General features: G+C 49.5%; 1 protein-coding gene across 1 annotated transcript in view; it reads right to left on the bottom strand.

Moving 5' to 3' along the window:
- The window catches only part of TMEM132C (transmembrane protein 132C), a gene marked incomplete at both ends in the record, with an annotated part of 367,991 nt that overhangs the window by 66,305 nt on the left and 277,755 nt on the right, over positions 1–23,931 (bottom strand). The window contains one exon of the mRNA XM_082853295.1: positions 4,921–5,104. Within this exon, the coding sequence (XP_082709421.1) occupies positions 4,921–5,104 (184 nt within the window). The remainder of the gene's footprint in view (positions 1–4,920; positions 5,105–23,931) is intronic.

Below are 23,931 nucleotides of genomic sequence, written 5' to 3'. Positions count from 1 at the left end.
GGGATACTGCTGGGTAGAAATATCCGGCCACGGGGTTCAGATAGCCCAGTGAGATCCCTTAACCTCTCCCTTCACAGACTGAGGACAGTTGGGATGTGTCCTCTGGGAAGGAGAGTCGGAAGCACGTACCCCTCGGTATCCCTCAGCATCCTGGCTGGAAACAGAAGGTCCACTCAAAGGAGTTGAACTGGAGAGTGTGTGATGACAGAGCTGTGGGCAGGATCAAAGGAAACAGCCAGGGACGGTGCAATACCCAGATGCCCATCTCAGCTGGGAGCCTGAGGCAAGCAGCCCAGTTACTGGTACCCAGAGGGAGGAGGACCATGGAAAACAGCCTCTTTGACAGGACAGGAGCTGTACGCAGAGAGGACCACGCCCCTGGCGAACGTGCGGCAAGATGGGGCCGGGGGTGGGACAGGGATGCAGCAACAGGGGGAGGCATAGGGGTGCAGCCGTGTTCCAGAACTGCCGTAACGAAGTACCACAAACTGGGTGGCTTCAAACGACAGCAATTCATTCTCCTGTGATTCTGCAGCCCGTAAGTCCAAAATCAAGGTGTCCCTAGGGCCGGGCTGCCTCTGAAGGCGCTAGGGGAGAGCCGTCCTTGCCTCTGTTCTAGATTCTGTAGGTTACTGGCAAGTTTTGCTTTCCTTGGCTTGCACGTGCATCTCTCCAAGCTCTGCCGCCGTCCCCAAACGGCCTTCCCCCCTGTGGTCTCCTCCAGATATCCCAATTGAGCTCTCCTTGTAAGGAGGCCAGTCACTGGATGTTGGACCTCATTTTAATTTTTTTTTTTGGCTTCGCCGCGTGGCATGCATCTTGCGGGATCGAACCCGGGCCCTCGGCAGTGAGATTGCGGAGTCCTAACCAATGGACTGCCAGGAAACTCCCCTACCGTTTTATTTTTAAATAAACTGCAGGGAGAAGCTCTGGGACATGAACAGAACTGGGAACGGGTTACACGCCATCCCCTTGTCCCGCGTTATTCGTCTTCGTGGAAGCACCTTATCATGACCTGGTCTTAGCGTAAGAAATAGCTTCCTATTTGCTGTCTGTCTGCCTCCCACATCCCCCTGCCCCTGAGGGGAAGCCCTGTTAGTTTACTGCTGACTCCTCCGATGGAACACAACATGCACCCACAGTGCCTGCACCTCGTAAGAGCTCAGGGTGAGGTTGAGTGGCTTCTGCACATCTTTATTCTTGAAAAGAGACCAGCATCCCCGCACCCCTGCCGCCAACCTGCAGAAACTGTCACATGGAGGTCTCATGTGACACTCTCGTCGGGTCTCAACTAGTGATGTGAATACTTTTCTCTTATGTCAAAGAAGAACTGAAGCCCAAGCACTAAAGTTGCCGCTTCGTCTCCTAGTCTGTGCTGGCCCCAGGCTGCCCTGGACCAGCCTTCCGTCCTGGTCCCAGCGGCCAGACCCCTCCCTCTCTTCCCCCCCAGCTGATGTGGGCACCTTGAGGGCAGGAGCTGAGGACTGGCGGGCTGAGAGATGCTCGAAGGCCAAGGAGCTGGACCCTGAAGCTTTCTTGCCCCCATGCAAGGAAAGGGTCCTGTCGCTGAGTTAAGTCTGACGGCGGGGTGGGTAAACGATGGCTTTGTGAGGCCGAGTTCTCCACCCAGGATGGTGCTGGGGGCGGGCAGTGTGATCCAGGGGGCTCCCGCCTGGAAGGGTCACTCTGCTGGAGAGTTGAGGGTACCGTCCTCTGCTCCTTCCATCTCATTTACTCACTGGGAGTTGGAAGGTACTGCTGGGTGAGACAGAAGGCCACCGAGAAGCACATGGGTGGCGTCATGGCTCTCTTCCTGGATTTAGGCAGGGGTTTGAGAAGGCCTGATTTTAAGGTGAGAACTTCCCCAACGAGGCTCATTTCCTATTCGGGAATCCTCTATGTTACCTTTGGGCAGTTCGCTTTTCTTTAGAACGAGCAACGATTGGGGCGATTAATTGTTCTCAAAGACTGACCCGTTGCCTCACTGGCTGCTGACAGGTAACATAAAGATGTGCCTCTTGTTCCGTTTTCTAAAACATTTCTCATCTTCTAGTCAAGCTGCCATTTCATTTGCTACTTCCTTTCAATAAAAGTTTCTGTTTTGGCCGCTTCTCAAGGTACTAAAGCTCATTCCAGAAAAACAAAACAAAACAAAAAAAAACCTTTGAAAATACAGAAAATAAGAGAATAGAAATCCCTCCAAATTGCCTCTTTTGTTGTCCACTCGCTAGTATAGTTCCTAACTGTCCACATCACTTTGCAGAGTTGATGTCAAACTGTACATTCGAGGGGAAGCAAAAGGATGACATCACATGAGCTCTTAAATCTGGCCGTCGGAAGTCCTCGTTCTGTTCCGTTGAGTCAGCCACTCTGTGACCTTCCGGATGAAGCCAGTTTGAATTCATTTACAGTTATTTGCACACAAAAGGATTCTGGGTGTGACATAAGTCGTCATTTCACTTTACCTTAAAGCTATTACAAAAACATAATAAGCACAATAATAATGATACCGTTGCTTCAAAGAAGGCTTTCTTGTAGTCCCTTGAAAAGCATGGCCAGGGGCTTCCCTGGTGGCCCAAGGGTTAAGACTCAGGGTTTCCAAATAGCAGGGGGCATGGGTTTGATCCCTGATCGGGGAACTACGATCCCACAAGATCCCACATGCCACGTGGCACGGCCAAAACAAAGAGCGTGGCCAAAATCCTATGTCATATACTTATAATGACTTTACTTTTCACAGTATCTGCAGGACTTATCTTTTTGAAATAGGTAGCGTGGGAACTAGGCACCTATACCCTAGAACTGGTGTTGAGGTCCTGTGACATAGGTCTGCAAACTTTCTCTCTAAAGGGCCAGACGGAAATTATTTCAGGATTTGGGACCCAAGGGGCAAAACTGAGCATATTAAGAAGCGACTTATATCACCGTTCAAAACGTAGCTATTCGAAAATGCAAAAACCATTCCTAGCTTGCATGGTGTACCAAAAGAGGCAGCCGATTGAATCTGGCCCATGGGCTGTAGATTGTTGAGGCCTCTTCTAGGACATGAAAAGTCAAGAGAAGTCATTTTCTAACCTCAGAGTGTTAACAAATCCTAATACCTCCTGCGGTGGACATTTGTTGCTGTGTCTGACTAGCAGCCATTGCCCCTCTTTCAGTGGAATCAGATTTTCCCGTCCTGCACCACGCCTACCAGCCCTCCATCTGATCCCAGACGTGCTCCAGGGGGAGGTGTTCCCCAGGCCTGGCCATTCAGAGCATCACGTCCTTTTGGCTTCCGTGACTGGCTTCCCAGGTTAGACGCGTGACCCAAGCCAAGACAATCAATTCCAATCAGAGCCAGTCCTAGGAGTTTTCGCGGGTGATCGGCAATGGTCTTTCACTCTTTTCCTGCTGGATGTGATGCTGTGACTATGTCAGCATGGCACTGCCAGGGGCCACCTTGGGGACAGAGCCTCCTGGGCCGTGACTCTAGCCAAGAGGAGCACAGAGCTGAGAGGGGGAGAGAAGCCACCTTCCGTGATCACGTCATTTGCACACCTGCACCCTTGGTACTCAACCTGCGCTCTGCTGTCTCTGTCTAGAGGCATCGGCGTAACTTAGGAGCTTTAAAAAATACCCAACACAGACCTCCTAAACGAGAACCTGCATCTGAGAAGAATCGTCAGGTGACCTATATGAACATTAACATTTGAGAAACACTCTTCTAGACTTTTTAAGTTATATGTGAGCTGGTTACTTCTCATCGTGCTTAAGCCAGTTTGAGTCGGGTTTTCTGTCACATGGAACTCAAAGACTTCTAATTGATATATTTCTTAACCCGGTGTCCATGAAGCCTGCTTATTCCAAAGCTGAACTGAAATTAGTTTTAGAATATCCACGTCAGGCTCCATGTCTCTGAAGGCGAATCCTGGCAAAGACCACTGGAGCTATACTTCAGAACGCTCTTCCAGTGCCTCTGAAACGCCACCCTCTATGTACCTCCATAAGGGGGACTTAACACTTGTGCACAGGCAGGTCCTGGAGAATATAGCCCCAGGGCTTGGCAGACGTGGTGAGTGACCACAGGATAGAGTTCCAGTCTAGCCCCTTATCATCCTCTTCTCTCCTCAGTTCCAGCTGCACGGGGTCTAGCTAGAAGTTGGTAACACGGGTTTGTGTATACTCTATTCGTGTCGTGTTCTACTTGTGTCAATCACATGCTGACTTACTGTGTCGTGAGGCAGAGACTGGGGTAGTCACCCAGCTTTTCCTCTGCACCCATGTTTCCCAGCCCTCTTGAAATCTGACAGGGCCACAGGACTCCTTCTGCCCAAGGATGTGTGTGAAAGTGTCCTATGTAATTTACACGCCATTGCTTAGAAGAGCTTGCGGGCCACTCTGACCGCTCCTCTGTCTTTGCCACCAAGAAGGCCACGTGTTTCTGATGTTCCAGCTCCAAGATGATGGCGTATCCATCAGTCTAGATCCCTGAGGGACTGCCTGGAACAGAGCCCCCTACCATCTAAACCACGTGGCAGAAGCAAGAACAACCTAGATGGCATTAGGCACCTAAGATTTGGGGGTTGTCCGTAGCAGCAACATACCATACCCATCTTAATAGACATAGTGGCCTCAAGCTTCCTTATAAGAAAGGAACAGAAGTAAAAAGAACTGGAGTAGACTTCAAGAAGAGAAAGTAAGTAAATACTATAAATTTGGCAAATGTCATGAAGCTGCCATGAAAATAGCTGAAGTTGAGACAGGCTGGATTAACGATGACAGCAACTTCCAAAGACCAGGAAGAGGGGAAATTGTGAATGCAAACGTCCCATGAAACAACTGCGGCAAACATCCTGGGAAAGAGACGAGGGACACCAGGGTACAGTCAGACAGCTGAACACACGATCACACGCGCATCCACGATCACATCGGTCTTACCATGGCCAAGGGCACGATGCCAACCAGGTCTTTCTGGCTGATGAAGATCTCAGACACGGCGATGTCCGTGGTCCCCCTCCGCGGGTATTCCACCTGCCAGGTGATGGGCTGACTCCCCGACAGGCTGCTGAAGCTGGCGATTTCAAAGTTCATCTGCACAACCTCATTGAATAAACTGCTGCTTCTGGAAGAGAGCAGAGGAAAATAGCTTTAAGCTGACTTGGTTCGGTGGAAGGACATTCAATCCCTTTGCTCCATTCTCCTCACGATTATAACTAGAATGTGAGGACAAAGGAAATGCCTTTCAGGCACAGCACCTGGGACTTGGCACCAGCTACAATGTAGGGACCTGGGCGGGTGGGATGGAAGAGCGCCCACACGTTAAGAATGCGGCCGAAGAATCTTCAACATTGAGCAGCAGCGTATGTGTTGATGGGTCTCTTGGATTGATTCTGACTAGCTCTTCAGACAGTGAGTTAATCCCGTTTGCCTCACCCTGGCACCATGGACCTGGATGACCTTGGAACTCAGTGGACCCCCTTGAAGTTCAGCGTCGTTTGTGTGGTAGGTATTGTAAGCAGCTAAATCAACGTCTTTCAACCCCTTCCTAGCTTATCCTCCTACAGAAGCTGAGAAGCATGAAATGACCTTTCTAGACTCCCTTGAAGCTACCTGCAGGCCTAAAGCCAAGTTTCCACTTGTCAGAGCCACTCTACTGGTACTTAGATGTAGAAGTGGGTTATGAAGCGGCAGTGGGGAAGGAAATTAGGATTTTTCTGACAAGCATCGTGGTCTGGGTTCTTCCGGGGCAGCTGTGGTGGTTCTGTCATCCAGGCCCCTGTATTATCATGCCAAGTGATGTTTCCAGTGCAAAGGTCCACTGCAGAGTTGGTCATTTTTCTTGCCTGTATTTCTTCCCTGTCTGCCCTGTCCCTGGCTGTGTAATAAACACATTCAATTCAACAGCTCTCCTAGAGATTCCTGGAATTGTCCAGTATCCCTTAAGGAAAACTCTTCTCTTTAGAAGGGCTAGTTAGCTAAAGGGACTCTGATGTCTGCAACTAAGAAATCTGACCACTACCCTGTATTTGAAGTGGGCCCAGACATATGTATTTTTTAAAAGCAAGCTTGCCCCAGCAATTCTGATGCTTGGGGAATGACCGACAGTCCAAACATCTCATTTTTCGGATGACAAAACGAAAGCCCAGGAAGGGAAAATTGCTTGTTCTCCACCACAGAGCTCGTTAGTGGCAGAAGCAAGCTGAACGCAGCCCCTCCCAATTCCCAGCCCTGTGCTCTCGACGGCATTCTCCTCTAATTTAGTTGGGGGTCGAGTATGAAATTACAAGACACCAAGCAAGTCTCCTTAGAGCAGAGATGGCAAACTGTGGTCTGTCAGCCAAATGCAGCCTGCTACCTGTTTTACGTAAACAGTCTCACTGGACCACAGCCCTGCCCACTTGTTTATGTTTTTTTCTCTGGCTGTTTTCGTGTTACATACAAGAATATGGTTGAATAATTACGTCAGGTAATGTAACACCTGCAAAGGTATTCACTAACTGGACCTTTACTGAAGAAGTTGGCCAGCCCTTGTTTTTAGGAGGTCAGAGAAGGGAAAATGGGAGAAGCTTTCTGGAACTACTGAATCGAAAGAATCAATATTGGTGGAGGCAACAAGGAAGGGCATCCCAGGCATACAGCTGGGTTTGTAAGGTGGGCCAGGGAGGATCTGGAGGCCAGGCTGAGGGGCCCCCAATACCCTTTGCCTGTAGGCTAAATATTAAGTAAGTGGTGGGCCAACAGTTAGCACTCTCTCGGCTGGCAGCTTCTGGGAAGGTCACCTGATGTCAGGTGAACTGAGGGGGATTTTCCACAGCACATCAAGAAAGAAACACCAGCGATGTTAACACTGCGTCCCAAGCATGTGCTGGTACCACTGTGAAGCGTCACGGAGAAGCTCTTCCCTTTGCTGTGGGGATTATCAGTTAAAGATGCACCCGCTCAATCTTCAGGTCTTGCCCAGTAACCAGAACGCTAATTTCTCACTCTGTTACCCTCAGGCCCGTTCAGAGGGCTGGGGCGGGACGTAACAGCAAGGTCGCTGCACCAGCCAAAGCACCGGCACTCATGAATCTTCCTTCCGGTACTCCGGGCTGGAAGTGGAGCCCGGAGGAGAGCGATTTATGAGCTGCTGCGTATCCCTCTGGGAGGGAAAACGATTTCAGCGTCTGGAACCTCAAGCCATGGGCTGTGCAAGATCAAGAGTGAATTATTTGTCTTGGAAAATGAGGGAGACGTGTCTGGAATCTGGAGTGTTTCCAAACTAAGCCTTCTTGGCCCAGCAGCTAAGGCCTGGAGGGATCGGGGTCTGCTTAACTCAACTTCCGGACATCCCTCCTGCATGCTCTGGCCAGCCTCTCCCTGCACTCGGCTCATGACTTCCCTCATTTCAGGGGGTTTAATCTTGCCCTCTCAGGACTAACACCCTCCCTTGGTACCTCCTTATCTGCAGCAGAGCTGGCTACTTGGCTGTGCTCGCTGGAGACGTAGCTGTTGCTTATCTGACCCTCTTCAACAAAGAATTCCCTTTCCCTAGTACTGCACGTGGCAAAAATCCAGTTACCCAAAGATCCCGTCGTGGCCCCTAAAGGATGCCTACAGGGAGAATAATGCTAGAGGTTTTACAATGTGCCTTCGACCTACCCCCTTCTTTAAGGTGGAAGACTCCTGCCCTAAAGACAGTGCAGTGTGGTGATTTCCAAACTGTGGTCCATGGGACCCCTAGTGTACCCGGGGGGTGTGACAGTGCTGGCTTTGGGGCTGGCACTGGTCCTTGACACAGCCCTTTCCTCCATCTCACTCCTGCTGCACAGATCCAGTGTTACATGTTGGGAATATTGGGCATCCAAGAAGTATTTCATTAAAGAATGAAACAGAAAGGAAGTGGTAAAGGGCAGGAGGGAGGTTAGTGGGTAGAAGCAAGAAGAGGACCCGTGACTCTTTCAGGGGAACACAGCCAGTGTCATGACTCATCTGCTGTCACCTTCCAAGCAGACCTCCTGAGCTCACGTCCCGGCATCAGCCGTTACCGGCTGGGTTACTTTGGGCAGCTCTGCCCTTTTTTCCCTAGTTGCCAAGTGGGAACTCAACTCCTTCCCATTTCATGGAGTTGATACGAGGATTAAATAAATGATCACATAGGTCTCAGGCGCTTAGAACAGAACTTGGCACGACCAAAGGTTAATAAATGTGAGCTCTTCCTGTTTTTAGCAGGACTTGACACTATGTTCATCCTCTGTGACTTTAGACTTGGTCAAAAGCCACCTTTTAAACGTGCCCCTTTAGGGCTGGTCCAGGAGCTCCCGGAGAACAAGCCAGAGTATAGATGCCAATTCCCTGCTGCTCATCAGGAACTGGGATCTGTTCAGATTTGTATACAGTGCATTTACTTGATGGCTGCTCCTGTCAGACACAATACCATGGTATGACACATTATGCTAGCAGATGGGGACCAAGAAAAGAAGAAACCTGTCTGCAATTCTGTCTGTGGCCAGTGCTTTCCTACTCCCTCTGAGCCAACTGAAATCTCTGTTAAGCCTTTGCCTTGAAGGGACCAAGAACCCTCCGTGCCAGCCTATATGGGGCTTGTGATATCTTTGGAGTGATAAATAGAGGAATTTAAACACTTGAGTGACTCCAGAGAGAGCCCAAGAACCACTACTTGCTAAATCAATAGTGTAGATTTATGGCAGTAACTCTCAAAAGAAATGTTCAAAATTGGCTTAAAAAAAGCTCTTACCCAAAAGCAAATAAATTCCCCCAATAGTCACAATAAAGTTTGGACTTTGGAAACCCAATTTATCAAACCTCTTAGGTGTTGCACTCCATCTTGTAAGAAAATGAGGTCTCGGTGTATCTTAAGAAGCCAAAAGGGCTTTACCTCCCCACCGTGGAGTGTAAGGGATTTCAGCTCCCAAGTCAGACACTGATGACAGCTTACCGCCTGCAGAAAGAAATGAGACTAACAGAATGAAGAGATCAGCCTTATAACAGGGAAGCAGAAGAATTTGGCCCAGGCTTCGTCTGATTCATTTTACTTCATGTGTATTTCATGAAGGCAAAGGACACACACATCTCCTCTGGGAAAGGCTTTATTAGATAGTCCCATTGACCCCACCATCCACAGGAATGCCCTGATGATCTCTGGGTGCTCTCCACGGTGCTGCAGCATATCGGTTTGAGCTGCAAGTTCCAAGCAACAGAAAACACCTTGAGCTGACCGATAAAGAAAAGGGAACGTAACACGTGCCTCAAAATTACTAGGAAGTGTGGAGGAAAAGACACAGAGAATAGGCGGGAACAAAGGAAAGTGGGACAAAACCCGTTCTAGACGGGACACCACTGCTGATGCCAAAACGAATTTTCTACTGTCCTTGACGCTTTGCACCACTGATCCCACGTTCAAAGTGCTGAGTGGGGATATCAGATTGGCTGAGCTGAGCTAACATCGCCTAATCCAATATGTCAGGACAGTGAGAAGGGATCTGGTCTCTTATGGAGAGAGTCATCTCTTCCATTCCTGCTGTCTGCAATCAACACGCAGGGCAGAATTCAGGATGCAGGATAACGGTGAAGGACAGAGGATGGAGAAAAGCCTTCGCAGGTTGCCCTGTTTCCAGACACACTTGGGCTAGATTGAGCTCAGACTTAATTTTTTTTTCCCTTCTCGCTATCCCAGTTCCCAAAGCCTAAAAATTTATAGGAGCAGGTAAATGTGGAAGGATGAGGAAAGAGAGAACTTTACGCAAATAATATTGATGCCAATGACATTGGTTCAAAGGTGAACTGCAACCCTTAAGGAAGTAACCTGAGCCTTCCCTTTCTACAAAGCGGGGACTCTCAACCTTGGCTGGATGTTCTCACCTGGGGAGACTAAAAAAAAAAAAAAAACTATGGATACCTGCGTCTACCCTGGACCATTGGAATCAGAATCTCAAGAGGTGTCACTCAGATGTTAGTATTTTTAAAGCTCAGGTGATTTTAATGTGTGGCCAAGGTCGAACATTACTGCCATACCAAAAAGGCTCTCTCTCTGTGATCACCAAGCATTTTGCTTTTGATGATTCTTCTTTTTCTCTTTCTAGTGTCCATGCAGCAATTGTATTGGGTAGGCATTCCAACCGTGGGCTCTGAAATAGACACACTCGGGTGTGAATTCTGACTCTGCTCTCTAGTGGGGCTGTAATCTGGAGCAAGCTGCTTACGTACCCCGTTCGTCCTCAAGTCTGATGACTTATCTGGAATTATTTGGTGGAAGGGCTTTAACAAATTCTGAGGTCTGGGTCCCACACGAGGGATCTTCATCCACTGGCCTGGAGAGGGACCTGGGAACTGGGATTCTTAAGGGCTCCCCAGGTGATTCTAATATGCAGCAAAGTTGAAGGACCACTAACTTTCCCTGTAGAAGAATCGGTTCCTGGATCTGTGATCAGCCACCCTTATGAGGCTGTTGGAAGGATAAAAGGTGTAATATGTGGAAAGCCGAACGCATACCAAAACAGCTATTCATCAAGTGGTGGCTCTGGCTGCAGCATTTCTCCTGTTCCATAACCTGGCAGGACTTGGACATCTTTCTGCTCCTAAGGCCGTGTGTCCTGGGATTGGCGGAACACAGCAGGTGGGCAAAAACAAGACCTTACCCAAGGCCGCTGGATCCTGATCTAAGCATCCCTCCCAGGCAGAGTGTGCCTCCAGCTCTGACCCTGACTTTGACTAGACCAGGTCCTGTCACTTATTTTCCTTTCTTCAGCGTGGTGGATGGGTGTGAGCACATGTTTTCTGAGTCAAAGCTCTGGATACGAACCTCACATTTACCCTCGAGACATTACTCATGTTACTCAGGCTTTCAATACCTCAGTTTACTCATCTCTGAAATGGGGACATATGTTCTGCTCTTTCAGGGTCTTGTGCATATTTAGGGAGATAAATGTACACGCTTAACTCACTCTAGGAGCCTGGTACATAGCTGCGCAAATTGGTGACAGCTAACACAGAGGGAAAGCATTGAGCTCATCCCTCAGATCCAACTGGATCATGAAGATGCCCAGAGGCAAGATCATGTGGAGAGAGTGAGGCCCAGCCATCCTGGCTCCAAACTATCGTACCAGATAAATACAGCTCCGTAAGAGTGCCTAGGAAAAACCTACAGAGGGATTGCCCAGGAAATTCCCATTTATTGAGAAATAATAGTTATTTGAAGATAGCAAGCTTGGGACAGTTTGTTACACAGCAATGGATAAAGAGATGATGTCTCTGACTGATACAAGTCTTTCACTTGATTCCTAAGGGATCTTAGAGTCTCCCATGCACTTTGCCAGCAGAATATGGCAGAGGTCTAATAGGATTATCTCAAGATGCCAGGGGCAGGGAGGGCTGGAGAGGGAGCTCACTCCACTGCCCAGTCTCTCCTAAGGCCTGAGTGGTACAGGAAAGCAATGGAATTTTCACCTAGTTCCAGGGAAGGCTACTGAAGTTAGTCTCCTGCGGTCTTTCTCTTGCAGGGAAAGACGTCATGGATGGTGCACTCAGAGACCAGGTAGAAACACGGAAACCTCATGAACGTTAGCGCCGAACCATGACCACACCTTAGCACTGGATGACATGCCTGTGGATGAGCCATGAGCCAGATTATCTGAAGACCCAAGGTCCCCCCAGCCCCCATCCAAAGTTATCATCCTTCCCACCTGGGTCAATTTTGAAGAAAACGGGGCAGAGCTCGAAAGACTGAATCAACCGAGTTTAAACCTGAAATGCCTTAGCGAACTTGAAATCAACCCGATGAACTTTTCTACTACCAAGTAGAATGGGGGCTTAAGGCAGACCTTGAAAGCACTGACAGATAAAGGAATAGAGCTGCATATATATGGCCTGCACACTGGATTTGTAGGTTGGAAACACACCCACGACCTTTGTTAGTGGAACTTGAACACGGCAGAGAAAGTGTTTTTTGAGGGTCCGTTCTGAGCCTGGCCCCGGAATTAGCAATGCTTTCATCTCCCAGTTCCTGATGATACAATGTCCCTGTCTCCACTATTGTACCAGTTTCCTTCTCTACCATTTTCTCCCTCGTTTATTCTACTCAAAACCACCAAGCTTCCCTCTACCTCACTGCCTTTGCACTCGCTTCACCCCCAGATATCACTGCGGTTCACCCATGACTACATTCACCCTGTTATCCGTGGCTCAGCCAGCCACTTTATCCACATCATCACACATTATACGTTTATAGGCATTGGGTCGTTCGCCATCTGCCCCCTCCCCTTTTTCTCCCTGAGAGCTCCATGAGAGCAAGGACACCGCACTGTTCACTGTGATATTCTCGTGATACGTCACAGCGCTGACCCTCGGGAGATGCTCAGTAAATATTTGTCGAATGAATAATGAATGAGTGATGCTCCAGGAGCCGGGTCCCCTGATGTTCACATTCTTCTTTCCTTCCACTAGTCAGGTTAATATTCATTTCGGCTCAAGAAGGGAGAAGGAGTTCCCCGCTCAGTTGGACAGGAGGACAGATGCAGCCTTTGAAGCTATCAGCCTTTCCAGAAGGGTTGAACTCCTTCCAAGGGAGAAGCGAAAAGCAGAGCCCACTGGAGATCTTCCAGGAAAGACATGCCCCAAGGTCCACTACGAAAACTTCGCCTTTTCCAAATATCACAGAAGACAGAAACTGGATGTGCTCCAAAGCTTGCTGTTGAATTTTAAGCCTGCTGAGTACCACTAAATACATAATGAAGAGGCTGAATTAACTATGCAAAAGTATAATTTACAGTTAATGTCTGTAATTGATGAGTTGAGGGTCTCTGTGGCAGCGCGAACCACTAAGACTAGAAGGACTGGAGGGGATAAAGGAAAGTTTTACTCTAAAATAGAAAATAGACGCGTGCTCTGCTCAGCACCCGCCATTCATCCATCCATCAAACACTTACCCTGTTTTGTGCCAGGCGTGCGCTTTGGTACTTGAGATACAGAAGTGAATGCACTGTGGCCAACAGTGGGTCACAGACCTCCACCAGAATTCCCACCACCTGTTATTAGTTTCCCATTTATTTGCCTAAAAACACTCACAGGGAGGAGAGTGACCAGAGTGAATGCAGATGCAGCATGTCCTGGGGCTGCTTTGCTCTGGTCCCCTGTTCCCCTCTGCAGCATCCGGCTGCCCTGGCGTCTTCCAAGCCGGGGGTGGGGTTCTGCCTGAGTTGACAAAGCAGTCTAATTCTTGCTCTACCACTTCTCTCTGGATTTGGGGGTCCATCCCATTCTCATCCTGGGAGAATTTACACGGGCAACCTCTATCCTTCTAGTTAATGCCCTCAACCCCAGCTGCACGACAGAATAACTTGTCGTGCAAAGCACCAATGCTTTTTCAGAAACACCTTCCTCGGGCTTCCCTGGTGGCAGAGTGGTTGGGAGCCCGCCTGCCGATGCAGGGGACGGGGGATCGTGCCCCGGTCCGGGAAGATCCCACATGCCGCGGAGCGGCTGGGCCCGTGAGCCATGGCCACTGAGCCTGCGTGTCCGCAGCCTGTGCTCAGCAACGGGAGAGGCCACAACAGTGAGAGGCCCGTGTACCGCAAAACACAAATAACAAAATATAAAACAGAAACACCTTCCTCTCTCCCCTTCAGATTCAGCTGGTCTGTGGTGGGTCGGATGTCTTTTTTTTTTTTTTTTTTTTTCCCTGATAAAGCTTCCGAGGGTATCCCCTTGTGAAGCCAGGGTTAAGAAGAACTGTTTTCCAGGGGCTGGGGGAGGGCAACTGGATAAATGTAGTCAACAAACTTCCAGTTATAAATAAATACTAGGATGTAATGTACAGTGTGATAAAGATTAAGAACACTGCTGCAGGTTATAAATGAAAGTTGTTCAAAAAGTAAACCCTAAGAGTTCTCATCAAGGAATATATATATGTATTTCTATTTCTTCAATGTTGTTTCTCTATGACATGACGGATGTTCAGTAAACCTGTTGTGGGCATCGTTTCATGATGTATGTAAGTCAAACCATTATGCTGTACACCCTAAACTTCTACAGTGCTTTATGTCAATTATATCCCAATAAAACTGGGGAAAAGAGAGAACTGCTTCTTATTCTTCGTTTAAGGGAATGATTTCAAATACAGAGACCTTATTCTTGTACCAAACTCAGCAGCACCAAGACGACAGCCCCATCCAGAGCATAAATGCAGAGGCAGGCTCCAGCATCCAGGCCCTTCGTCTCTGTGTCGGGTTCCCCAGTGCTGTGGGAAGCTCCACCCACCAGACCCTAGAAAGCATCCGTCTTCCGGATGCTGCTTGTACTGTGGTCAGCAGTCAGAAAACGGAGCCTGCACCAGGCAGTTCTCTAGAGGAGATTTAATTTTACTTACAAAGGCTTTGGAGGGGCGGAGCGGGCACACGGGATGGTGAGGGAACCAGAGATTATCAATGGGAGGAAGATGCTCCTCCGGGGTCAGGGGACAAAGGGCAGGGCTGGTGACCCCAGGAGCTACGTCACTGGGGGAGGGCTGCAGTCAAGAGCTGCCCAGTAGGAAAAGAACCAAGAAGACGTAGGACCCACTGCCTGCGACACCATCTGAAGCAGAGAGGGCAGCAAATATCCCGACTTCTTTCCTCCATCCTATTTCAATCTCTCACCAGCGCCTCCCGCTGGCTAAACATCACCATAATTCAGTTGCTGAGGGATCCTGGCAAACACAGTTTGGAGCGACCGACCACAGAGCAAGGGAATGGCAGGGAGTAGACTTGAGACCAAATCGGCAAACAGCTGGCACACACTCCCAGCATCATGTCCACACAAACAACACCAGCCCCACGTGCAGCGGGGAGTCCACACACTGTCTCGCTCTGCCAGGACCACAACGTCCATGATCATCCCACAGATGTTTAACGCGCACCCACTAAAAGCCTGGATATGAAGACAATTAAGTGCGAGCCCTGAAATCAGGATAACTCAGCCACGAGGGTGAGAAAAGGCTTCCCTAAAACGGGGACTTCTGAGCTCAGACCTGAACTCTGAGTGGATGTAAGCCAGAGGATGAAGAGGCAAGGGAATTTAGGAAGAGGGGTTGTCGTGGGTGGAGACCTTCTGAGGACCCAGAGAAGACCAGCTGGAGCTCAATGAGCCTGGTTACAGACACATCCTAACATCCGGGCAGCAAACTTGAGGCTGGAAAGGACGGGGCGGGGCCGGCACCCTGCGGCGCGGCTTGGTGCTGGGGGCGGTGATCAGAGTCTTTCATACTCATCCCTCTAACATTTTTAAAAACAGTTAATAACTGTCAGGTTGACGTTTTCTCTTAAAGGAAAAATACAAAAACAAACCAGGAAGGCATCCTGTTGCGTGGATATAGTCGGGAGGGCAGCTGTTCCCCTTGGCTCGGCCCCCAGCTGGGTCTCAAGAGAGCTGGAGACCCCGTGTGGGAGCTGAGGCTGGAGAGCAGTCAGGGCAAGACCCCGGAGCACGGTGGAGCTTTAGCTGAAGGACTCGGGGTGCTACTGGCGTAAAAGCGTTCATTAGACTTGCATTCGAGAAAGACCCCTCTGGCTTCCGCGGGCAGAGTGGCTCCGGAGGGGCAGCGAGGGGGCGGGCGCATAACCTCAGAGGAGAGGCATGGCGGCTTGGACCGGGCGGCAGCGTGGAGTGGGGCGCCGGCAGGTAGGGAGAGAGGAACCCCTCAGTACTTCCGATGGAGTGGATGGGGCAGAATGGAGAGAGATGGGTCAGTGTGATGCAGCTTCTTTGGCCACTTAGAAGGTGGATTGAAAGGAGCAACACGCGGGGGCTTCCCTGGTGGCGCAGTGGTTGAGAGTCCGCCTGCCGATGCAGGGGGCGCGGGTTCGTGCCCCGGTCCGGGAAGATCCCACATGCCGCGGAGCGGCTGGGCCCGTGAGCCATGGCCGCTGGGCCTGCGCGTCCGGAGCCTGTGCTCCGCAACGGGAGGAGCCACAACAGTGAAAAAAAGGAGGAACGCGCTGCTTTATACTGAGGGTTCTAGTTCTTTAAACAGGCCTTATTGCTTATATTCTCATCCTTGGGTCATTGGTCTTTCCCACTGGGGTAAGGGGTACCATCATGCCCCCCAGCCTTGAAGCCCAACAGCTAAAAACAAGGGTTGATTTCTCTCTTCCCCACCTTCCCTCCCCACCCACTCCTTCAGCCAGTCCTGTTGGCTCTGCCTCCAAATCTCTCTCTCTTTTTTGCCGTTTTATTTTATTTTTTCACCAAATCAGTTTTTAAATTTTATATTGGAATATAGTTGGTTTACAATGTCGTGTTAGTTTCGGGTGTACAGCCAAGTGAGTCAGTTATACGTATACGTATATCTCTTCTTTTCCAGATTCTTTCCCCACATAGGTCATTACAGAGTACTGAGCAGAGCTCCCTGGGCTCTACAGTAGGTCCTTGTTGCTTATCTATTTTATATAGAGTAGCGTGTGTATGATAATCCCAACCTCCTAATTTATCCCTCTCCCCACCTCTCCCCTTTGGTAAACACAAGTTTGTCTTCTAAGTCTGTGAGTCTGTTTCTGTTTTGTGCAACATGGATGGACCTAGACATGATCATACTAAGTGAAGTAAGTCAGACAGAGAAAGACGAATATCATATGATATCACTTACATGTGGAATCTAAAAAATGATACAAATGAATTTACTTCCAAGTATATCTTGAGTCAGTTCACCTCTCCGTCTCTTTACTCTTCATCTTTCATCTTCAAGCCCTCTTCATCTTTCTCCTGGACCATTGTGGTTGCCTGTTCTCCCAGATTCTACTCTTGTCTCTCTACCATCTGTCCTCTTCCCAGGAGTCAGAGGGGGTCTCTGCATAATACATACCTCCTCAGGACATGTGCATCCTTAAAAGTCTGCCCGGCTTCCTGTCGCAATTAGAACACAACCTGAGATCCTCTCGTTGCACCCATCCTCCCCTCTGATCTCCTGTTTTGCGTTCTCTCCCTTGATCGCTATGCTCCGGCTGCACTGGGACTCTTGTCTACACAAACACGCCAAGCTCATTCCCACTTTTGTCTTTGCGTTCCCCCTGCCTGCTGTCTGCATGGTCTCCCTCTTGTCACTTAGCATAGAAGCCAACACCTTCAAACACCTGAACACGTAACTCAAGTAGACATTCTCCAATACCCACTTCCAAAAACAATCGTATGGCTAGATTGTCATTATTGCATTATCACTAGTGAAGATATCGTTTGGTGTTCCTTTGCTCAGTTTCTGTCTTCCCCACTAAGACGGAAGTTTCTTGAGATGAGACACTTGTGCCATCTTGGTCTCTGCTGCAACCCCCTTCCCGCCACCATGCCAAGAATAGTGCCTGGTAACGCAGGAAGAGATGAATAAATCTTTATTAGTCGAATGCATAGATTCCTCTGTCGCAGCTTCACGATCCTCGGATAACACTGCTATTTGCATCAGCCGGTCATCGGGAAACTAACCTTTACTCTTTCCTAGCGACAGTTATCGGCAGTATCCCCAAAAGACACGTCCAACTGGTTAAGCTGATTCGGGGAAGCTAAAATAAGCCGAAGAAATGGTGGTGAGAAGGAAACTCACTTCTAGAGGTGGACTGTTGAAATGCAGAGCTTCGGTAATCCCTCCAGAATCTGCAATCTGTCACTGCTCAGTGGGGAAGTCAATACTCCCTAGGAATCAAGGGGTAGCCCGGATTACCCGTACGAACCTTCTTTTTAGTTTCCAGAGGCCCTTCAGTGTCCTAAGGACAGGCACGGGGCCAAGCCTCCTGGCCAAACAATCCCGTCGCAACTCGACACGACTTGCACCACTTGGCATTTCCAGTTTAGGGAAAGGCTCTATTAAGTGCCCTGAAAGTGTCCTTAATAGAAAATAGACGAGCTGAAAAGAACTACCTCCATCCAAAAAAGTCGAATCTTCAGTCATACAAGTGACTTGGACCATGGGGATGACAAAGCATTTGACTCAATCAATGTTAACGAATGGCTTTCAGTCGGAAGAGCTCGTGAGTGGTGACGTTGAAGTCCGATGGGGCTGTCATGCTAAGTGTAGGGGGAAAGCAGATTCTTCAAGCCATGCACCCCATCGCCTCGCAACCTACACAGCAGGCAGCCCAGTGTGACGGGAATCAAGAGATGGCCATAGTCCTGAGGTAGTGGCTACTCCTCCTTTCCGAGCTCCCCAGCATCCACCCAATTTAATATGACTTAATAGCATGGCAGCGTCCTCTTGGAGAATCAGCCTTCTCCTACTGTACCGAGCTGTGATGGGAGGTTAATTTCTGGTCATTACTCCCCCGCCTCCACTTTACAGATGAAGTGGCTGAATCCTCCATTGTTCTAGTGCTGTGTGGCCAATGGCTTAACCAGGTGGACGCGCCCGTCTGGGAACTGGACCGCCAAGTGTTGCAAAGAAGAGAAAAAGGAAGGAATGGCTGAATGGCTCACTCTGGCTGACCTCTCTGCCTCAGGGTTCCTGCTCTGGTTACTATCGCCTGTCCTCTGTGTTTCACTGGTTCTTGCCCATTCCCGAGTTGGTCCTTCTGCCTCTTCCGATCCCACGACCTCCTCCTGTTCTGGGTCATGCATTGCCTTTGGCTTAAGCGTCCCAGATTCGGGTTTCTCTTGCTTTCTAATCAAGAACCCTGACCAAGACACCTGGTTGACCCTGGCCCCGCCCTGGGCCTCAGTTTCCCCTTTTGTAAAAGGAGGTGAAATGACCAGATCATCTCCGTTCCGTCATAACACTCTGGACACAGTGGTGTTTATCCCACATCAGACAGACGTCAGCACTCTGGGAGCAAACAGTGCCTGGAGACACAGCTTCGGGAGACGTCCCCACCTTCCTCAAGTTACCTGGAAGCTGCATCAAACTCTTTCACCTCTAAACGGTTCCTTGTGTTCTAACACCAAGGCGGTCTGGCTTGAAAGGCAGGCAGATGCCATGAACGTATGTCCCCCCGGGGAGCCATCACCAGACACAGCAAGAGAATCAGATATCAGGAAAAAATGTAGGGGATGGAAAAGTCAACGGAGGATCAAAACAATATTTCCCCACCCTGTTCTCCGGGGAGCAGTGTTTTTCCTCCAGTTTCACTGACCATTTTGACCCATCGTAAGAAAGGAATGCTTGCTGGCAAGCAGCTCTCTCCCCCTTCAGACGCAGCTACAATGGAGGGAGGGGGAGCCCGGGGCAGGATTTTTCACATCAAAGGCACCGGAGTCCGTAACTATTTAGCTGAGGCACTCTGAGGGGACCTCCAATTTAGAAAAAAAAAAAAGCCGTTCTTAGGTGTCTTGGAAGCTGCCCGAAGAGAGGGTAAAGATGCTGAAATGAACCACATCCTTTGAGAAATCAGTTTAAAGGCTGCAATTTCATCTTAAAGTCCGTTTAGGTGGCCTCCCTGGACCGAGGGCTGTGGGGAACGAAATAATACTGTGTTCACACTGGCAATGGAAACATCATCCTCGTAGAAATACAGCTTCAATCCCAGAGCCTTTGCGCACCGAAGTGTTACAAAGCAGCTGCGACAGCTGTCCTTTTACTTTCCGCAATTCCCAGCCTTGGTGGCGAGGGACCGCATCCTCCAGCTGCGGGACAGGGAGCCTCTGACCCCCTCCGCCTACTGCGTGCAACGTGCGTTCTTTCAAGAACATAGCTACTGAGTGCCTCAACACTCAGGCGATGTTGGAGGCACTGGGGACGCAGCAGCGACAGAAAAAGATCCTGCGTCTCCTGGAGATTTCATTCTAGTGTATGCATATTGCGGGGCAGGCGGGGCAGTGGGGAAACAGACCAACAAGAGAGTCCCAGTGACTGTTCATCGTGGATGGGAAGCACGCAGCGCGTGACCTAGCGCTGAATAAATGCTCAAAGACGGGAGCTGAAGCATCATCTGACAGGTCCACCTCCTTGCCCCTGGCCTCCCAAGTTGTAGGGACCCCGCTGGGGGTGTGTGCCAGACTGCAGGCGACATGGTGTCACCCGGGTGATGATGATGTTCTGATCCCAGAGGGGCTGCCGAAGCCGTTAGCGAGAGGAAGTGTCCTCACTGGGCCGGATTTCTTTGTCCTTTCTTGTTTCCTCAGCTGAGGGCTCAGAGCAAGCCTCCTCTTGGTGGTACAAACAGGCGCCCCGTGTCCTTTCCCGGCCTCAGGAGAGCCAGGGTTTGGAAGCCAGGCTCCTAACGCACCAGCGAGCATTCATTCCAGGATTCTGTAGACAAGCATGAAACACTCCATCAGAGAGGGTGGGAGGAGCTCAGGAGGGTGGAAACCGATCGTCAGGAACCACCTTGATACGTCTCTGCTCTTCAACACTGTCCACTGAATGGGAAACAGGTGGATTAGGTGGGGAAAGAGCTGTGGACCTGTGCATACACACTGCACTGAGTGTTCACCGTTCCTCAGAACGGTCCTATCTGTAGTGCAATCCTTTTCAGCTCACACAGAATAAGTAAGGACACAGAGCTTTCAAACCAAGATTTGAACCCAGATCTGATGGACTCCAATTCCCACGCAGGTGTGCGACACATCCAGGTAAACGCCTGAATTTCCATTTTCTAAACTGTGTAAGGCTAGGAAAGTGTCTCTATGCAGAGCCCTGCCAAATGGGAGTGACATCACATCCCTCACAGAATTGGCTTGAATGTTAAAAGCACCAGACTTCTTTTTTTTTTTTTTTGCGGTACGCGGGCCTCTCACTGCTGTGGCCTCTCCTGTTGCGGAGCACAGGCTCCGGACGCGCAGGCTCAGCGGCCATGGCTCACGGGTCCAGCCGCTCCGCAGCATGTGGGATCTTCCCGGACCGGGGCACGAACCTGTGTCCCCTGCATCGGCAGGCGGACTCTCAACCGCTGCGCCACCAGGGAAGCCCAGCACCAGACTTCTGAGATATGGAAGCAACCCAAGTGTCCATCAGCAGATGAATGGATAAAGAAGATGTGGTGTATATACACAATGGAATACTACTCAGCCATGAAAAGAGTGACATTTTGCCACTTGTAGCAACATGGATGGACTTGGACAGCATTATGCTAAGTGAAGTAAGTCAGACAGAGAAAGACAAATACAGTATGATATCACTTATATGTGGAATCTAAAAAACTACAACAAACTAGTGAATATAACGAAAATGAAGCAGACTCATAGGTACAGAGAACAAACTAGTGGTTGCCAGTCTGGGGGAAAGGCAACATAGGGATGAGAGGTGGGAGGCACAAAGTATTAGGTGTAAAAGACAGACTTGAGGATGTACGTACAACATGGGGAATACAGCCAATAGTTTACAGTAACTATAAGTGCAGGATAACCTTTAAAAATTGTGACTCACTATATTGTATTCCTATAACTTATGTAATATTATACAGCAACTTTACTTCAATAAAATTTTTTACATAAAAATAAATAAAAATTAAAAAAAAGCCCCACGCTTCCAGCTTAGTTGAGGGGAGAGCTCTTTCTCTTTTAATTTTTAAAAAAGAGAACAGAAAAGAGAGGAGAGGGGGAGAGAGAGGAAGAGGAAGAGGGGGAGGAAGGGGAAGAGAAGAGAGAGGAAGCATGAGGAAGCAGGAGACACTGTAGCTGCTCTCAGTGTCCCCACAGCAGAGCCAGGCTTCCTATGAAAGGGCACTTGGTCCTCAGAGGTCCTCGAAGGGCCCAGGTCTCTCAGTCCTTGACAATGACAAGTGGCAGGGCCGGGGCCCTGATGTTAAATGGTCCGCAAGGAAAGGGACTCCGTGGGTCTCAGAGCCCTCGCTGTGCGTCCCCACTGCTCCCATCCCTCTGGCAGGTGCTCCCTCCGTGCCTGTCCTGACAGGTGACGCCTCAGCCTCGGCTCCCTGTTTCCAGCCAGGACAGAGCTCAGCACTTCCTGAGGCAGCCAATTTCACCTGTTGGCAGCCTGACGGCTGGGAAGCTCTTTATGTTGCGTGGAAATCTGCTGGGTCATGTCCAGTTGTAGCCCCTGTTCAGCTCTGGGAACCAGAGAGAAGTGCATTCATTCATTTGTTCATTCACTGAACACCTATTCTGAGCACCTGCCGTAGACTAGGAAGTGTGCTACAGGTGTGAGCTACGTGAGAAGGGTAAAAATGGTAGAGCTTCCGTTGCCCCCCGGGGGGGTGTCCTAGAATTGAATGCCTAATGAGGGCCAAGTATGGAATAAAAATGAATGAACTGACCCAGGTATGTAAGCGCTAAGAAGAAGCACCACGTGTAACAGCATCTTCTGCATAGCCTGGTGCCGGGGGACAGTAAAAAGCAGCGGGGAAAGGGTGACTTGGAACCTGCCGCCCCATACTGCTTTCATCATCATCATCATCATCGTCATCATCAACATCACCATCCCTCACCATCAGACAGTAATATTTAGCTTTTATCACTTACATACGGCTTACTGTGTATCAGGCGCCATTCTAAACCTTTAATACTCATCTAACCCCTTTAGGATAAGCACCCTTGTTATCCCCACTTTACTGATGAGGAAACTGAGGCACAGAAAATTTAAGTGCATTGCCCAAGGTGCTGCCTAGGTGAGAAGAGGAGGAAATGGAACTTGGACCCAGGTTGTCATTTGTTCATGCATCATACAGCCACTCTGAGCCCTGGAGAATCCATGCTGAGCAAAACAGCTGCTGCCTCTGTGTCGGGAGCTAACTCTGGCGTTTCTGTGTGTCTGACACCAGCCTTTCATGCTATGCAAACAGCCTTGGAAGCTGGCGATACTGTCTCCCTCTGGGGCAGAGGGCAGATTTGTTTCCAGGCCAGGAGAATAAAAAATAGTGTCTGGCCGCAGGGCAAGAGTTGGGCAGGTGTGCCAGCACCCCTTGCGAGTTTGGCGGTGTCCCTGTAAGCTTAGCATCTCTCAGAGACCCCTCTGTGTACCCCATTCCACCGAGGCTGCTCTGCGTCACCCCCACTGTCTTAGCCTGTTCAGGATGCTCTAACAAATACCATATACTATGTGACTTATTAACACGGAGATTTAGTTCTCCAGTTCTGGAGCCTGGGAAGTTCAAAGCCAAGGCACTTTCAGATTTAGTGGTGAGGACCTGTTTTCTGGTTCACTGATGGCCGTATTCTTGCTGTGTCGGCACATGGCAGAAGGGCCGAGGGAGCTCTCTGTGCTCTCTTTATAAGGGCACTAATCTCATTCATGAGGGCTCCACCCTCATGACCTAATCACCCCAAAGGCCCCATCTCCAAATACCATCATATTGGGGGTTAGGATTCAACATGTGAATTTTGGGGTAACATATTCAGTCTACAGCGCCCACCCACCCTGGGGCAGGGAGACTGTTGCCATCATGAAGTTCACACTGCTGGCTGTGCTCTGAGTCATTAACCGTCTAAATATTTTGGGGTTTGTTGTTTCTTTGCCAGTTGAATTTATGAAAGCATGTCAAGCAAACCTTAGGAAATGCTTGCCCATTTCACATTCAGTCTCCTGAATTAATGCTAAAAATAGGCAATACATAATTATGCAAATCTATGATTATAAACAGTGACAAAATGCTATAAAGACAAGGTATATAGGGAGCTTGTAACGGGATGGGAGATATGTGGGTGGGGAGAGAAGGTCAAGGACATTTAAACTGAAATCTGAGCCATGAAGGAAGCCTTGCTAAAGCACTGCTGGCAGAAGGGCAGCATGTGCAAAGGCCCTGAGGTGGGTGGGGACAGGTGGGAGAGGGCAGGACGGAAGAGTAAGGGTAAGTGTGGACGAAGATCTAGGTGGAGGGGTGCAGGATGTTCAAAGGGCTGAACTTGACCCTGAGGGCAAAGGAAGGCCATTGTGGGGGTAGAAGCAGGACAGCTTGTCAGGAGATGGTTGATAGGTGAGGGTCTCACACTCTGTTCTAACTCCTGCTCTTTTCCTTGTGTATTTGCCTTTGTATCTTGTATCGAGAGAGCTGCCCCTGGCTTCTGTCCAGCTGGGGAGTCCGTTGATGCCGCTCAACACAGGGAACA

The sequence above is a fragment of the Leucopleurus acutus genome, assembly GCF_964270905.1.
Source record: "Leucopleurus acutus genome assembly, chromosome: 13".
Classification (NCBI taxonomy): Eukaryota; Metazoa; Chordata; class Mammalia; order Artiodactyla; family Delphinidae; genus Leucopleurus; species Leucopleurus acutus.
The sequence above is the reverse complement of the archived record's forward strand: the minus strand, read 5'-3'. Positions and strand labels throughout refer to the sequence as shown.